Below are 18,623 nucleotides of genomic sequence, written 5' to 3'. Positions count from 1 at the left end.
TCCTTTTGAGCGGGTCAGAAAACTTCTACAGCACCCCTTCCAATCCAATCTAATTTTTATGCAGATCGTACTCAGTCAGATCGATTGAAGTGTTTAAATAAAGGATTTTCAGTCCGACGGTGCCATCAATCGAATTCCTAACGAACTGTTTGGTGCATGTAAATGTAGTCACTGAAGACTTGAGTAATGCCTGCTGAAAATGTAGCTCTGCAATCACAGATATAAAATACATTTTAAAATATATTAAAGTAGAAAACAGTTATTTTAATTTGTAATATTATTTCACAATATTAGTAATTTTGATGATATAAATGGAGACTTGGTGAGCATAAGAGACTTTTTTTCCTAAAACAAAATCTTACTGACCATACACATTTGAACAGTATTGTTTATCTTATATCAGTGCTTCTCAAACACAGTCCTTGGGGACCACTGCCAAAATGTTTTAGATGTCTCCCTATTCAACAAACTAAGAAGCTGATGAATCAGGTGTTTTAATAAGTGCGATATCTTAAACATTCTGGTAGGTCGGATCCCCTCATCTTACAATCTATAATAAATTATAACATATACACATCAGATTATAATTGTTTTACAATCCAAGTTGTATTTATCATTCAAAAACTACTGGCAATAAATGCAATACAATGACAAACTAACAATGTCACTTCTGTCATGTTATATTACTATGTGTTGAGAAGTAGTGGCTTGTTAGTGGAAAATTTCTAACATGTTCTTTTACAAATTTGACAATTACTGTGATGCTTAAGGGTGAATTCTAATTTTTTAATGAGAACCAGACAGAAGCACAAACCTCTAACTTCCTTTTCCTCTGTTTCTTGATCTGTTTCTCCTTCTGCTTCTTAGAGATTTGCAGTTCCTCATTTTCTTTGTCCTTCCTACTTCTCTTCTTGCTCTTCCCTTTCCCCTTCTCTTCCACCTCCATCTCTTTGCTAATCGATCCTCTCCTCTTGTGTGGTGGACCGAGTGTCTTGGTCTGCGTCTCAGCCGTGTCCCTGGAGTCACAAAGCAGGCCCATCCCAGAAAGGTCCTCGTACAGCTCTGGGGCCTCTCCTCTTGCGGCCAGTGCTTCCCCGATGACCTCTTCAGGGGCTTCCTGAACACCGTGCTGGTTGAGGTCGGCAGGGAGCAGGACTGTGGGGTCATGTTTCGTCCTCTTTTGCGGAGATGTGAGGTGCAGAGGAGCAGGAGTTTTAGAATAGTTGTGCTCCTGCAGAATGAACAGACCCTCTGGATCCAGGAGTGGTTGGCGTGGGTGTGGGGCGAAGAAGTCTCCTTCTTCCTCCTCCAGCTTGTGCTCCTCTGCCTCATCAGAGGTCTCAGTTTCTTCAGAGTCAATATCTGCCTCCGGGTCCATTTTCAGTGCCACATCAGCCAGCACCGACAGGTCAGGTTTGGGGGCAGAGGCCAGCTGCAGCAGGCTGGACACTCCCAGCTGCTCCCTGAGTTTCAGCCGCTGCTCCAGCTCCTCTTCATCCTCCTCTTCCTCCAGAGCGGGATGCAGGTGAGGGGCGGAAGCCGACTGGCTGAGTGTCCGAGGGCGACCACGTGCACGACCCTTCTGTGTGGTTGAAATATGGACGGGGTCCTCGTAGGCCACTTTGACCAATGAGGCATGGTCCAGCGGAAGGTTCTGGACAGTGAGGCAGACGGGTGCTGGGGGTGTTCTGGGAGAGTCTTTGCCACGTTTGGAGGAGTTTTTGGCAGTGACAGTTTGTGGGGATAAAGGGAGACCTGGACCTTTTTTGGGTTCATCAGGCCGCAGGGAACGCACCGGTGGAGGGACGGTAAGAACCGAAGAAGGGGAAGCAGGGGAGGAAAGGGTGTTACTCTCGCTGGGACGAGAAGCAAATGGCAGGAGCATTGGGACGGGCTTGGAGGAGCCGGCTGGAGCAGTTGCTGTGGGTGTGCTTCCGGGAGAAGTGAAAGTAGGAACATCTGAGGCTTGTGAGACAGGAGTGGGAGATGGAGAGGGAGAAGATGATGACAGAATGGAGGGTTTGACCTCGCGCTCTTCCATCAAGAAAGAAACAGTTTTGCGCCGTTTCTTGAGTGGGGGAAGGAGGAGAATGGGTGAAGGAGGACGGGGATACGGAGAAGATTGAGGCACAGCTGTGACCATTTTCTCTTCTTCTGGAAGTGAAAAAGAATCAAGTGAACAAAACATCACACTTTTTTTAAAAACAAAAATAAGGAATTTTAAACTTCCACTCAATTAGGTTATTACTTACTCAACCTATCGTCATTTCAAACCTGTTTGACTTAGTTCTGTGGAACACAAAAGAAGATTTTTTGGTTTCCATTGACTTCCATTATATGGCCGAAAAATACAATTGAAGTCAATGGGAAACGAAACTGTTTGGTTATCGTTATTCTTCAAAATATATTTTGTGTTCAGCAGAATAAAGGAAGTCAAACAGGTTTGGAATGACATGAGGGTAAGGCGGTGAGTAAGGCCCAACCCCATTTTTACCCATCAACCATACACTTCCCCTACGGTGTTCACTTGAAGAGGTAGGGCGGTCTTGATTCTCTTTTGTTTGAAAATGTAGGGGGAAGGGCCAGATAGCCCCCCAAATGAAAATTTTTCAGATAAAGGGGTATGAGCATTATCTCAGCATACAGCACAATATGGCTGCCGAACAAACAAGACTACCCACAAATGTATATATTTTGGGAATTAATAAGGATATTATTGAAAAATAATTCAGTTGTTTTAAGTCACATTCAATCTTGTTATTTAAAAAAAATGTTATTCAAAGAAATGTTTGCAAAAAATAAATAAATAAGTACCCCTAATACTTAGAAATCACCAAACTTTTTTCTCAAATATGTTGAGAGAGAAATTAAAGCTGCGTGTGAATTAGAATTGGGCCTAAGTGATAACAGTTTTCATTTTTGGTTCCCTAAAATGTTTTTTTTTGGAGAAAAAACGATCTTTAATTGACCTTGTTTGATCTCTGCAGCAATCACCGATGATTGGTCAATGCTTGCTTTGTGCCTGTAAGACACAGACATAATGCATGTCAACATATCTGTGAAGACACAACTTTCTTCACACTATCAGTTCTCGAAGAGGGATGTACCTTCCATCCTTTTCTGAATCTATAGCCGCCACGCTGTCCATCGTAGATTCATCCATTGTGTCCAATGACTCACTCACAGCGGCCTGTTCACCGTCTTCTTCATCTTCCTCATCGGAGGAAGAGGATGATGCTGAGGATGATGGTGATGAGCTCTCAGAAGAGGAGGAGGAGATGCTTTCATCATCACTGTCTGCGCTAAGGGCTTCATCTAAAAACATGAGAAACAGAGAAAATAATTACATAGCAAAACTAGATAAAATAGTAAAATAAAGAGTAGAATAAAGAGCACATAGCAACAAGGATTCAAATTAATAAGCACAGTACAAAAGACAAACAAAACGGCTTCATACCTTCTGACTCATCCACTTTGTCACTGTCTTCATCCTCCTCCTAAACATAAAACAATGAGGAAACACTATTCATAATAACATATTTGCACTCATCTGTTGGGAGTTATGAGAATTGCTACACAGAATTTTGAAAACAAATGCTGCCATCTAGCCATTATTCCATGAAATAACAAGTATTACATATTCTGCAAAAAATATTTCATATTTTCACCTTGAAAGAATTATTGCTTTTATAGGTATCACACATTGCATTGTGACGAGAAAAAAAAAAAAATAATTCACATCAAATATTGATGACATTGTACCATATTTTGTAAATATTTAAATTAACACTGATCTGTCATTCATGAACAGTGATATATTTAAATTTGTAGATATGGAAACAATTCCAGAGATGTTATGCACGTTATGTTATTCTTTGTAAAATTATATATATATATATATATATATATATATATATATAAAGAATCTAAATATTACCATTATTCAATTTATATTAGGGATGGGACGATAACCGGTTTTATCGATAACCGTGATAAAATGTGCTGAAGGTTAGTAATATCGTTTAAAAATTAATTATCATTAAAACCGTGTTTGATTATCGCAGTTTTAATAACTCGCTATTAAATCATGTCCAGCCAGCAACAGTCTGACGCAAGCGCAGCGCACAATGTTTTTTTGTTTTTTTTCGAGAAGGAATGGCGAAAGTCAGTGACTTTTCTATGCTTCTACACTTTTCATTGTAAGGAAGGAAATGTCACAGAATTGAATCTTTCTTTAAATTAAGTGCATAGAGTTGCTTGTTTTATTAGTTGTTTGTTGATTATTAAATATAAAACTTGCTGAAATTTTTTCAGTGTGAGCATCAACTATTTTTGAACACTTTCATCTCGTTTCAACAAAACCGTGATAATATTGATAATCGTGATAATTTTAGTCACTATAATCGTGATATAAAATTTTCATACCATCCCATCCCTAATTTATATATATATATATATATATATATATATATATATATATATATATATATATATATATATATATTTTTTTTTTTTTTTTTTTTTTTTTTTTTTTTTTTCATTCAGAACAAATAAATTGTTCAATTTCTGAGGTTATTCAGTTTCACCCAAAACTGAAAATGATGTCATTAATGACATAAATACATTTTGGTCCAAAAATAACGAATTTACTGACTTTATTTTTTGGACCAAAATGTATTTTCGATGCTTCAACAAATTTTTACCGACCCTCTGATGTCACATGGACTACTTTGATGATGTTTTTCTTACCTTTCTGGACATGGACAGTAGACCGTACACACAGCTTCAATGGAGGGACTGAGAGCTCTCGGACTAAATCTAAAAGATCTTAAACTGTGTTCCGAAGATGAACGGAGGTCTTACCGGTTTGAAACAACATGAGGGTGAGTTATTAATTACATAATTTTCATTTTTCGATTAACTAACCCTTTAACTTAACATTCAAGGACTTTCCAGGTCCATTACCCTCAAATCCAAAGACTTAATGTGGAGACACATTTCAAGTGAGAGCAAGGTCGTGTTTTCATGTGTCAAACACAACTATGCAAAAAAGCTTTTTTTGCATTCACTTTTGGCCATATGACCGAGATCTGATATTCTATTTGTTCTATTTCTGTTTTGCACAAAACTGAAGAATAATCGGTACATCCTATTCATAAAAGTTGTAAGATATATGAATATGCTTTTAAGTTTTTCTTGCTTTATGGGTTGACATTATCTTAACAAGCAAAGCAATATAACATTGATTTCCGTGTGTCTGTGAAACATAGAGGTACCATCCAAGTAGTTTTGTGTACACATGAACGCCATGTAGGGTGACCATATTTTAGTTTTCCAAAAAGAGGACAGTGGCGGAGGAGAGGGCTGGGGTGTGGTTGGTTAGTGGTTAAAGTAGTGCTCAAAGTAGTAAAATGATCATATCTCAAATATCAAATCTGAAAATGTCATTTCCATACCTAAAATACATATTTTAGTCACTGTTACGCATATTGATCATAAACACAGCTAAAAAGCTTCCTACCAGTGGCCCTCCTTCACAAAACTTAACATCAATCACAGTTTTATCAAAGGCAGAATGCAAAATGTTTCAATACAAGCATTTTAATCAAATTTAATTAAGCAACAATTCAAACCTTTAACCCACGGGAAAAAAATCAACCCATTAACAGTTGAAAAGTAGTCATAGATAAAAATAAAAAAGTGGACTTGGCAACCCTGCAGTCAACACAAGCTGCAGGAGTCAGATTCAACTGTTCATGGGTAGAGGAGAGAGATGGCTGATTCAAAAGGGATTTAAATACTCTGTGTATTGCGGCTCCCTGACGTGCAAAAATTATGCAATACGAGAATGTTTGCAGGGAGCGGGCGGGATTGGACACAAAAATCACGGGAGTGGGCAATAATGGTCAGAAATTCAGTGGGAGCGCGATTAAGAAATCAGTCCCTCGCAGCGCTCTGATACAAAAAAAACACACTGGCGACTGTAGAAAGCAAAAGCCGAATTCCTGACATTTTGGGCGATTCAGAAATCCCGGCCAGACTCTTTTTTTTTGTTTTAAGTCCAAAAAGGAAATGTTTGGGAAAAAAAAGGATATATGGTCACTCTAATGTCATGGCAATGTACAACACAAAGTACCTCACTTGCGAAACACTTAACGTAAAGCGTAAATGCGTGTAACTAATGTAAATCAAGAATGCTTCTATGCATAGGCCACGAACTGTTGGCTAGATAACAAATTAGTGGACCAGAGGGAATAATATAGATTTTTTTCCCAAAAACTTCTTGCACAAAATAAATTCAAGCACTTTCAAGGACCTGTATCAATGTATCTTTATTTTCAAAACCTTTCCCGGGCCTTGGATTTTTTTTTTTAAATTTACAAACTTTCAAGGATTTCAAGGAGCCATGTGGACCACAAAATAAATTTAACAAATTTAAGTGTAAGTTCTAGTACTAATAAAATTAAAAAAAATAAAAACCATCAGCCTCTGCAATCCTCTCGTGCAGGGCAAATGAAGCTTGAGTTATAAAGGAGTAATAGAATGCTCCAAACCAGACTGTGCCCACTACTACACAGACTCAGTCAAAAGACAGACAGAATGGTAAAGAAACCAACCTTCTCAGAGGAGGAACCATCTGATGTTTCTTCTCCCTCGCTGTCCAGATCGTATGGTTTGCGCGCCTTGGCTCTGCTCCTTCTCCTGGCTGCTCCTCTGTCTGCCACACGCCTCTCCTCTGTTCTTCCTGCAGCAGTGTCAGCAGATTTCCCCTGATACGAGTCTGAGAGAGAGACAGACAGAGAGAGAGAGAGAGAGAGAGAGAGAGAGAGAGAGAGAAAGAATAGTTAGCAAAGGAAGAATATATACAGAGGTTATAGAAGTACAATTATGTAAACGTCAGAAACATAACATTTGAGAGAATTACAGTAATGTTATTAATCCAGCTCTAAAACAGCATTAGAGTCATACCCTCATCTTCCTCATCGGGTGGAGTGGAAGGCCTAGCTCTCTTCAGCTCACCACCCTCGACAAGTTCCTGAGGCTCCTTCCTCTTCACCTGAACAACACATTCCTCATTAGTAACACCATTTTCATATGAGATTATTTGAAATCACGGTAATGAAGTGCACCAGTCTTAATGCAATTAAATGAAAATATTTCGATTTCTGTTATAATTTCTTCAAGGTAAACAAAACTTTTATTTTGATGGTTTGTGTGTATTTGATGCACATTTTTTCTCAAATGAAACTGAAATTTCTCTAAATGAATCTCAGAACAGCTGTGGAAATTAAGTTCATGTGTCCATGTCCTCAAATATTGAGACACAGATGCTTAAAACACTGTTAGCATCATATGTGTGTTTGAGTATCAGATAAAACTGACTTCCATATTTCAGCTCTGGGACAGGCTGTTAGATCCATATAGAGTAAAAATGTCCAGAGCTTATCAACATAAATTTTCATGGCAAATGCAATGTGATATTGTTTATCACACAGCCCTAAATGAAGGATAAAGATCAATTTTGCTTTAGGACTAATATGAAAGTTCCCTTGTGATGGCTTCTAGGGGGTGAAATTATTCGCAAATGTTGCAAACAGTTTTGAGATGTTATATAGGTGGGAAATAAGGTCAAGCACCTTAAAAGAAGGCAAACACAAGGCCCCTCGCAGGGAGAAACCTTCCATGCCCCCACTCTTGGCCCAGTCCACCAGAGACATGAGCGGCTCCCGGGGTCGGTTGCTCGTCTTCTCATCCTTCTTGTCCTCCTCACGCACCACTGCAACTCCCCGCATGGCTGTCTGGAATGGCTGAGCAAACGAGAGCAAGAGGTGGTACAGCTCATGAACACTGAAGGTCATTCACAAAAAACACACAGAAAGCTCTATGACGTTACCTTAGCTTTCTGTTCCTTGCGGTCCCACCACTCGTCGAAGGTGCCAAAGGCGACATTCTCCACCATCTTGCGGTTCAGGTCCCTCTGCATGATGTTCTTCATCTCCTCGATCAAAGCTGCCAGTACCTGCTGAACTACTGACTCGTAGGGGTTGTGGCCTACTACGGCCATCTGGTCACCTGCCACTCCGTACAGCTCTCCATCTACGCCAGACACTGTGCCGAAACCAGGTGGAGGATAGTGGGAAGGAAACTGCTGGGGCAGTAGGTGAGGAGGCCAGGGGCTGTGAGGAGGTGGGATGGCGTGATGGTGCGGAAGCTGTGCGGCGTGAGGGTCTGGGTAGGCGTATGGTAAGTGAGAGGGGATGTAGCGGTGGTCTTGGTCATAGTGGGTGGCAACATTCCCGTCTTGGTCCATGTATGGGTGGTGTGGGTGGTGCGGAGGTGCATGCGGAAGCGGTATTGAATGTAGGTGAAATGACGGGGGATATTCAGAGGCGGACGGGACTTCTCCAGTGGGTGCCGTAGAGTTGTTGGAGGAGGCCATTCGCATCTGGAGGAGACGACTGAGCATGTGTGTCTGCATCTGGAATGACATGGGTGCTCCTCCGCAGTACTGGCTCATGAGCTCCATGGAGCTGGCGTAGTCGTACATGTGATGCGGTAGAGGAGGAGGGTACTCTGGGTGCAGCTCCAAGTGAGGAAGCGGAGGTGGTATGCCAGGGGGTGGCGGAGGCTGCAGGGAGAAGCCGGGAAGAGGTGGAGGAGGGAGGTGGGGAGGGTATGATGGGATGGGCAGAGGTGGCATGGTGGCACTAAAGTGCTGGCTGGTGTCCGGGGCAGGACTCGCAGAGGGATCTGGGGTTTGGGAGGGGAGGGCAGATTGTGAGGAGGTGGCCGGTGAAGAGGACGAAGAGGCAGCGGGATGGGGGGTTGCTGTGGTGATGGCATTGTCATCTTCATCGGATATTTCCATATCTTCCCCGGAGGAGTGAGGAGAAGGCTGGAGAGAAGAGAGAGTGAAGATTACACGTTAAACCCACTGGGTTTGCAGTGGGTCCCCAGGACTGGAATTGAGAAGCACTGGGCTACAGAAAGGAACATGCCAAAGTCTACCAGAGCATGAAAAAGAGCAAAAGCATGTTGAACTTCTGTTAACTTACTGGATCATTTACGTCATGTCAGAATTACTAACGTTTATAAAAATAAAATGCGACTTCAACTGTGATAGTTCACCAAAAATTCTAATTCTAGCATCATTTACTCACCCTCATGCATTCCAAAACCATAAGAATATTGTTTGTCTTTGTAACACAAATGAAGATATTTTTAAATATCAACCATACTCAAGCAACTGGATAGGATTTCATTCAAAGTATCTTAATTTGTTTTATCTTGATGGTTTGTCATGAATATAATTCAGTTTCAGTGTATTTGATTGTAGTATCTCTCAAATGAAACACATTGAGACACTACGTTTACATGGACACTTTTTGCTTCCACTGGAATAAATTCATTCTGACTGACAAATCTGAATGCAGTTTTTACATGAATGCTAAATAAAGTGGTCAGGTTGATGTTTATGTCACATGCTTCTGCTCGGATTTAACCTTTTGACATGCGCACACTGCATGAATGTCGCATACCGTTTTAAAAAGCACACTTGACATTTATCTTTTTCTGGTCCTAATTAGGCAATGACCAGCATGAGTCCTAAACAATGACTGGTGGTTGTTGTCCTGCTCCACTTAACAGACGCTAAGTGAAAACAGAATTTTAGAATGATGGGACACTCATTTATGACACTTTATTTAACAGGAAGAACAGCTCTTTCCGAGCGTCATTATACTATTTTTACATCATTGCATTTGCGCAGTACTTCCCAGATTCAAGTTTTCATTCCAATCAAGTGTTTACATGTCATCCTTACCACTCCTTACACTTAGATCAAAATCTAATCGGATCTGGCCAATTCAATCCAATTGACGTGGTTACATGTGACTTTTTATTCTGATTGTGCTTCTGGTCCTATTACAGGATTATTAGGGTCCATGTAAACACAGCTATGGATGTTAAAAACACTGTTAGCATCATGTGTTTGAATTAGTGTATAAGACAAATCGCAACATTCATATTTCTGCTGCGGGACAGGCTGTAAAATCAATCCATACAGAGTAAAAATGTCCAGAGCTCATCATCATCAACATAAATTTTACATTTTCATTAAAAATATCTTCATTTGTCTTAAAGATAAATTGAAGTCTTCTGGTTTTGGAACCAAACTAAAGTGATTAAATTATATACAATGATATATTAAATGATATACACCATATTCTGGGTGAACTAACCCTTTTAAAGGAAGTCATGAAGATATTAATGCACATAATACTGCTTTATATCAACAATGAACATCTATATTAATGATAATGGATAACAGGTCTGTTCTGATAGGGTCGTGAACAGCAGAAAAACAAACCTAATGCAAATACAACTAACCTTTTAATAATAGTGCATAGTTATAATAGTGAAATAAATAGACATATCAGCTTTAAAAAAAGAGGGGATGGAATGCTTCCCTTATCTTTTGTTGCTGAGCACTGCCACAGAAATTAATCATGAATCTTAGGGTGTGAACATCTCAGAGCATTTTGTAATTTAGCACTAATATATCTACCATAATGTTCAACGCAAATGTAAGCTTCTTGTGTCTTGTGGATGTGTGGGACTTTTGATTAATTTGCTGCTATTTACTGGTGGAGGCTTGATGTTTGTGGCTTTGTTACTCTTTCCAAGCCTCTACTCCATTTTAAGTGAGAATACTCTCAACAGTCATTTATGAGCACTCTTCATCTATAACAAACACTTAAGCTCAATTTATTTTTATTTTTTACTTCTGGTGTACACTACAGTCTCCAGGTTAACGATATCCCAGACATCAACATTTTAACAATGAATAAACAAGAAATCTTCTCTTTTTTGATAGTACCACAAAAAAATATGATTAAACATATGCACCGTTTGTGGAGTTCTTTTGGGATCTTTTGGGACCTGGAAAAGGTGGCCCATAACAAGCAGATTTGAATTACAAATGATAGCACCTACCGTTGTTTTACATGTAACATGTAACCAGTAGGGCTCACCTGTGCTTCTCCATTGTAGGTGGGTGGTGTGTGTGGTGCCCTGTGTGAGTCAGAGGTTATGTGCTCCTCCTGCGGTGGCATTTGGCCCTGTAGAGACTCTGGCACTAAACTGTGCGTAGTGGGAGTAGAAGAGGCCACCTCTGGAGGCGTTTTCCTGCCTACACCCACCACACCACCTTGCCTTTTGCCCCTGTTGCGGCGTCCATCTTTCTCTCCTCTCCTCCTCTGTTGGCCTCCTTCCTTCTCTCCCTGTCTCTTATGACTAGGCCTTTCACCGTTCTCCTCTCTGAGTCTGTTTCCCCCATTGTCTGTTTTTCCTTTCTCTCTGTCCTCCTCCTTTTCATCATCCTCATCATCTGAGGCAAGGAAGGAAAACTTGGCTTTTTGTTCCTTCAGCAACATCTCAATACGTGAGTCCAAGCTGCTACTATGATGCATGAATGGCAGGCTCTCATTGGTGGAGTCAGGCTCCGGGGAGGAGTCACGGTGTGGAGGAGGCGGAGAGAGCGATGCTGTTGAAGAGGGGAGGTGGTGAGCCAGGGAGGTGGAGGATGGGGAGGTGGAGGATGACGGGATTGAGGCATGAGGTGGCGAGGATGTTGGAGGTGTCCGAGGATGATGGGGTGGGGTGCTGGGGTAGCGTTTGGGTTTGGTCCACTGTTCTTCTCGGACGGGACTGTCCTGACCAAAGTCAAGAGAGCTGAGCGTTTCCGCCACAGCGGCTGCGATGACGGAGGCCGGCGGGAGGGGAGGAGGTGGTGGCGGTGGTGCCAGGGGCATGTGGTGAGAATTAGCACGGAAGTCATTGTCCATGCCTCCTCCCATCCCAAAACTACTCTCGCCTGCACTCTGCTGTGGACGGAAAGCTGGCGAGGGCTCAAGCCGGGAGGAAGAAGGTGTGTCGTAGGGGGACAGGTCTTTAGACGATGAGTATCCTCCATAAGAGTTGGCAGAGGGAGGGGAGAGGCTGTTGGATGAGTGGTGGCTGGAGTTTGAGTGGCCTCCGTAACGTGGATCAGAGCTGTTATATTCTCCTTCTCTGTCTCGCTCCCATTCGTGGTCTCTGCTGCTGCTCCTCCGCCGACTCGATCCGCCTCCACTGCTGCTGTGGTGGTTGTGGGAGTGATGGTGGTTCCGATGCCTTCCGTGATCTCCCGAGCGGGAGCCTGAGCTGTCGCGCCGGTAGCCCCTGCCATCCCTATCCTCCCGCCGATCAGCATGATGCAAGTGATGTGAATGGAAGGATTTGGAGGTGGACGAGGAGTTTGTATCCTGTTGAAAATGGTAAGAAGAACGTCGGGAGCTTATCCCACCTCCATAACGCCCGCCTGAGTCTCTCTCCCGATCCCTGTCCCTGTGTCCCCTTTCTCTATCTCGGTCTCTCTCTCTGTCGGACAGCGGAGGTGGCTCAAACTGAGGCCCTGGAGGTGGCATGGGTGGATGCAGCGGCATGGGCATCCCTGAACCTCCAACACTGGGATACGGATAGGGAGGTTCGTTAGGTCTAAAGGGGGCTGATGGAGGATATCCCGGCCGACCCCTGTGGAACACAGAGGGTTCTTGCAGAGGGGGAACATTTGAGTCATCATGAAAGCGAGGGGGCTTGAAACCTGATGATGAGGAGACTGCAGAAGAGGAGCAGGAGGAAGATGGAAGCATATCCTGCTGGGGATAACTCTGAGTGCTGCTATAGCCACCGTGCCTGAAACAAAAGGATATTTTCCCAAATCGTTAAAGAAACTTAACAGAGCAACTTCTAATCAAGGTTTTATGTAAATCCGGAAACCAACCTGCCCACAGAGTATCCCGAGTCCTGGGAGAAAGGGGTTGCAGAGCGAGGGGTGTAAGGGGTGCCACCGCCCTGTGAAGAAGCAGAGGAACCCGGCGTATAGGCTCCTCCCAATGAGGATGGAGGGGTGTCTAGGCGCTGGTCTCCTAATCCAGTGTCCACAGAACATGGGGGTGTGCTGCCAGAGTTTAGAGGTGCAGCAGGAGCTGACATCTGGTCTGTGGAGAGCCTCCGCCGGATATCAGACGACTAACAAAAGAAGAAATAGAATTAATCATTCAGAGAGGGTAAAAATAAAAATTTGTGATACACATTATCAGTTATTTTTTTCAATTATCGGTATTGGTTAATAGTGTATGTGTGTAGTTTTCACAATCGATCTTTGCCATTATTTAACAATCACAAAAATCATAATTGTCGATTATTCCCTTGAAATTGTAATTGCGATTATTAATTACGAATATGACAATTTACACTGAATGATGTTTATACGTTTTTACGTTTGATGCAACAGCATGCCGTATTTTAATATGAAAATAAACAAGCTGAAAAACTTTTAGTGCTTTACTTTAGTATTAAGCCTCAAAATGTCAACTATACATCGGATTGGTTTCTTCTTTAAATTATAAAAAAAAAAAAAAAAATTCTATATATATATATATATATATATGGTATTATAGTGTAATGCTAAAACTAAAATTAGAAAAATTTCAAAAACCCTTAAGATGACGTAGAAAAAAAGAAAAGCATTTTAGGCACACAGAATCAAGGATTGAAAATGAAAAGAAAATTCAATTGGTTCACTCCGAGCAGAATCGATATTTTCACGTTTCTGTTCCTGCGTTCCTCGGAATTATTACCGTTCCGAAACCGGTTCGGGTGGAAAAAATAACAGTTAATAACGTTATTTTTAAAAAAACAATATTATGTGTCTATAATTTGCCTAATAATAATGTAACGCGCTTCGTTTCTATATGCAGGCTTTACAGTTCTTACCGTGCGCTAGCTCGTTGGCTTTGTTGGAAGGAGGACCGGTGTCCTCCAGGACAGGGAGCTCGGCAGATCATAACACTTGATTTATTAAACATGAAGAGGTGAACATTAGGAATTAGCCACATCTGATTACACAGTGTTAGTCATCTCTCTCTCTCTCTCTCTCTCTCTACCTCTCATAACTGCGCGCAGACTATTCTCTCCTGATATTACCTTTATATCTTAAAGTTATAGAACATTCATTTTAGCCTTAAATTTCACTCCCTACAATAATAGTAATGTAATAATAATAAAGTACAGCGTTTTATATACTCAAAAGGAAAAAATAGAGATCTAACGTTAGTCAATAACCCGCTGTGGTTAGTCATCTTTTCGAGATTTTGGCCAGATGTAGGCTACAAAAAAAAAATCTATCAACACTTTAAAGACATCAAAGTTTTTTTTTTTAAGATATTTAAAAATATTTGCTGCATTGTAAAAAAAAAAAAAAAAAAAAAAAAAAAAAAAAAAAGGCAGAAAGTGAAAAAAAGTGTTTTGAAAGTGAAAAAAAAATTAACTAAAGTTGCGGCATTGCATTTTATTAGCCCTATTACTTTACGAAATAATGAAGGCTAAAATGCCTGTAGTCTAAAGCAAAATGTTTACAAACATTATAAAAACAGCTATTAGTTTCTCTTGAAAACAAAACAAGTTTAGGCTATAAAACCGTCATCCGGCACGAATCCAGATGTTTCCATGTTCCCGACGCATTTGGATGCTAAAATATTATTTATTATATAGTGTTTGTACTTTTATCTACATAAAAAATCATCCTTCAAATCGGCTGTATCAGCACAGTGAGGCGCAGTCACTCTGAACGCACAACGGAGCAGTCTAACTTTTTATTTATTTCTTTAACTATTTTATTTTGTTAATGTACAGGCTTTAATAAAGCAAAATGATGTTGCATCAGCGCGATGGTCATACCAAAGCTGGTTGGTTATAGAGGCAAGACATTATTCAAAGCTGTCAGCTTTTGCAAAATAAAGAAAACAACTTCTCTCTTTCGTTTTCCTTTCTGAAAACTTTGGAACGTGTCACAATAAACCGTAATTTAGCTCACTTTTTCTTTCGTTTCGTTAATCTGTCAATATGATTTAAGTAAAATATATTTAGTGTATATGCCTATATTCCTTTTTATGTAAGCTTATAATGGCTCGTTTTTCAGTTTTCTCCATTCACAGAAGTGCTGCAGGTGTGTGATCTGTTGAATTCATCTCACACTATCCTCAGATAAACTAAGTGCGGTGCGTTGGCATTGCGACTTGCCTATGATGAGTTCACAGCTGAGCGGACATATCACTTGCTGGCTTCAGCGTCACATTTGCATAGGACGTACTTCTGGAATTCATGATTCATTGACAGCAAATTTCAAATATTAAATGGAACGACAAAATAACGTTATTAACCGGTTAATGGCCATTTCAAATTTTCGATTTTGTTCGGAACTATAAAATTTGATTTCGTTTGTTTCTGTTCCTGTCAAAATTTCGTTTGTTTTCGTTTTCGTTCCTTGAACCGGTTCAGAGCCCTGCACAGAATAACATAAATGGACTTTGAATGATTACGTAATTGTGGAATCCATAACTGTAATCGCGATTAGAAATTTTATTAATTGTTCAGCCCTACTTTCAATACTACTGCATTTCAAATAAAAATACAGTAAATCGTGTGCTAAACAGGGCCCACAGTTATATAAAATAAAAGGCCCTGAACTGTGACTGGCCCAATTAATATTTAGGAAAATAGCAATAGAAATAATTTTTTTAAATTAAGACAAAATTTTTTTTATAAAATCCCCTATTACTAATATTTTTTTTATTACAAGGGTGTGGCTACATAATTGTCCCCTTGAGGGAAACGTAAGCAATGATCGCAACTAGGGCTGGGATAAACGATTATTTTTTAAACGATTATTCTAGCGATTATTTTTTCGATGCATCGATTAATCTAACTATTAATTTTTTCAGACTGATTCGATTTCGATTATCTCCCCATTAATTGACTACTAACAATTTATACATGTTGATTTACATATCTGAATGAAAAAAACATGAATTCCTTAACATTGCAATATATGTTTATTGCTCTTAAAATTACAAAATAAAAGACTGACTAAGAATGCATTACTTTGCATAGTAATAGAGATAGCATTCAATAAAACCTTGAAGCCTTGAAAACACATAGCTTACTGAAACAAGCTTACTGAACACATAGGGCCTAGCTTACTGAAAAAAAGTTCTTCTTTAAGATGAAAATAACAACAACTTGATGTCTAGCATTCAATAAAAAAGTTCACCCAAAATACTTGTTTAGAGCAATTGAAAGAATACAGTAACCAATGTAAACTTGAGGGCTTTAAGCTAATACAGAGAGTGCTTTTCCAAAAAATAAAAATTAACAGTGGGAGCCAGCAGCCTGTCATGGAGAAAAAAAAATCTCCGAATGCTCCACGTGAAACTTTGGCGTTCCGCCCTTTTTCTATCGTGTCTAATGATTTTGGTTAATATTCACGAGGGAGAGAGAGAGAGAGAGAGCGCTCGTGTAGTTTGAAGACTGTGAGTGAAACTGCGCGTGAAACTTTGGCTTTCTGCCCTTTTTCTATCGTGTCTAATGATTTTGGTTAATATGCACAAGGGAGGGAGAGAGCAAGAAGCGCTCGTGTTGTTTGAAGACTGTGAGTGCGCGCGCAGCCGGGGCTCTCTCCCGTACGCGCCCTGTCACTGCCACTCACCGATCAAATAAGGCTTTGACAGCCGCCAAAAAAAAAGATCAATGCAGAAAAACCCCTGGATTGGTTATATAACGTTGGACAGAATGTTGATCCGGCCATCGCGTATATTTAGCGCACATAAGGTAAATGTTTTGCAAACGTTTTTTAGAGAAATAAAAACAGGTCGACGAATCGATGCGCATATTTTGCGCATCGAAAATCGATGACGTCGACGCAAAAAATACGTCGACGTCATCGATGACCTCGACGCGTTGTCCCAGCCCTAATCGCAAGCAATCCAAAATTCCTACAGATAAGTGAGGGGAAACAACATTGGTCACTGAACATCATAATGCTTGTACACAGGGGAAAAACATGTCACAAACATGACATCTGAAAAAAATGGCCCACTGATATTGAGTTAAGAGCCCCAACGCCAGTAGAGTCTCAATGCCAGCAGCCACCGTCTACAGACACAAACATTTTTCATCTGCATTTGGAAAATCTCAATGCTTTGTGCGAGGCTCTTTTACTTTTAGGCATTTTGTGGTCCACTAGTGGGTACAAGACAACTCAATCCAAGGAAGGCCATTTGCTCTTCAAGGACACCAAGAAACTTTGTCTGGTAACCACACACTTATAGGTAATCAAAGCATTATTTCCAGTGTGGCTGATCTAAGGTTTGTTTGGTACTCACTGTATCTGGCTGAGTCGGGGCAGGGGGCTGAAGTTTTTCAGTGAGAGCTTTGCCTCCAGTTGGCACTGTCTGAGGGGTGTATGAGCCACTCACAATCAAGTCATAGTACTTCATCCTCTGTTGGCCTAGAAAAAACACAATAGAAATCCAACTAGAGTGGCACTTTTAATTGCAATAATGGAAATTTCCGACTCATCCATTACGGTTTTATTATCATTATGTTTCATACATGCAAGAAATAAAGAGATGGAAGGATATAAACAAGCATTATTCTAAAATGAATTGACATTTCTTTGCAAGCAGGAATGCAAACAAATACAATTTTACTATGTTTTTTCCCGATAAATGTATAGTAAATAATTTAAAACTAAAATCATACATTTTAAATGCTACAAATGAATTTAGGCATCACATAATATAAGGATTACATTTAATAATGTTATTAAAATATTAGTGGTTTTGAAGATTAATTTTTAATATGTCAGATGAAGGCAAAAGACATTTAAAATTGAAAAAGGGGGAAGATGAGCATGCGGGATTAAATATCCTGTTTTTAAAATAAATCTCTTATGCTAACCAAGATTGCATTTATTTGATTAGTAATATGGATAAAACAGTAATACTTTGAAATATTATTACAATTTGAAAATAATTTTCTATTACAATGTATTTTAAAATGTACTTCATTTATTTTATTGCAAAGCCAAATGTTCAGCAGCCATTACTCCAGTCTTCAGTGTTACACGATCTATCATTGTAATATGCTGCTTTGGTGCTCAAGAAACTTTTTTATTATCATTCATGTTGAAAACAGTTGTGATGCATTATATTTTTGTGGAAACTGTGATAGATTTTCAGGATTATTTGATCAATTTAAAGTTTAAAAGAACAATTTATTTGAAATAAAAATCTTTAACTGTGACTTTTGATCACTTTAATTCAACCTTGCAGAATTAAAACATTTCTTTTTTTTTTACAAAAAAAAAAACCTTTGTAAAATCTTGAACTTTTGAACAGTAGTGTATACAGAAAGTACATACCTCAAAATATGAATGATCAAAAACATGAAAAGACAGAAACACACCTTTGATATCTAGCTGGACATGGACAATGTTTCCCATGACAGAAGTATTGTGCAGGTGTTTGACAGTGTCTTTGGCCCCTCTAGTGCTGGTGAAGAGGACGCGGGCCAAGCCCAAGTGCTTTCGTGTCTTGGGATGAAACAGAATCTCCATTTCCTCAACTTCACCGAACTTAGCGCACATCTCTGCCAGGAACGGCTCTTTGATGTTATCATTCAACCTCGCAAACGTCACTTCCTTAAGTGGTATAGGACCTACGTAATACTCGTCCAACTAT

At 40.0% G+C, this 18,623-nt stretch overlaps 1 protein-coding gene across 3 annotated transcripts in view; it reads right to left on the bottom strand.

The window, feature by feature from the left end:
- Positions 1-18,623, bottom strand: part of LOC132149209 (histone-lysine N-methyltransferase SETD1A-like) — a 29,964-nt gene that overhangs the window by 9,802 nt on the left and 1,539 nt on the right. For 2 of the 3 annotated variants that reach the window (XM_059558226.1, XM_059558224.1), the window contains exons 4-15: positions 18,349-18,619; positions 17,265-17,389; positions 12,824-13,071; positions 11,034-12,735; positions 7,895-8,896; positions 7,638-7,808; positions 6,970-7,057; positions 6,618-6,781; positions 3,458-3,497; positions 3,108-3,315; positions 2,970-3,022; positions 815-2,154 (exon numbers count right to left, since the gene is read on the bottom strand). In XM_059558226.1, coding sequence (XP_059414209.1) covers positions 815-2,154; positions 2,970-3,022; positions 3,108-3,315; positions 3,458-3,497; positions 6,618-6,781; positions 6,970-7,057; positions 7,638-7,808; positions 7,895-8,896; positions 11,034-12,735; positions 12,824-13,071; positions 17,265-17,389; positions 18,349-18,619 — 5,412 coding nt within the window. The remainder of the gene's footprint in view (positions 1-814; positions 2,155-2,969; positions 3,023-3,107; positions 3,316-3,457; positions 3,498-6,617; positions 6,782-6,969; positions 7,058-7,637; positions 7,809-7,894; positions 8,897-11,033; positions 12,736-12,823; positions 13,072-17,264; positions 17,390-18,348; positions 18,620-18,623) is intronic. The other variant, XM_059558227.1, reaches the window with a different exon arrangement.

Source organism: Carassius carassius, chromosome 9 (assembly GCF_963082965.1).
Source record: "Carassius carassius chromosome 9, fCarCar2.1, whole genome shotgun sequence".
Classification (NCBI taxonomy): Eukaryota; Metazoa; Chordata; class Actinopteri; order Cypriniformes; family Cyprinidae; genus Carassius; species Carassius carassius.
Note: the sequence above shows the minus strand (reverse complement) of the source record. Positions and strands in the feature narration are given on the sequence as shown.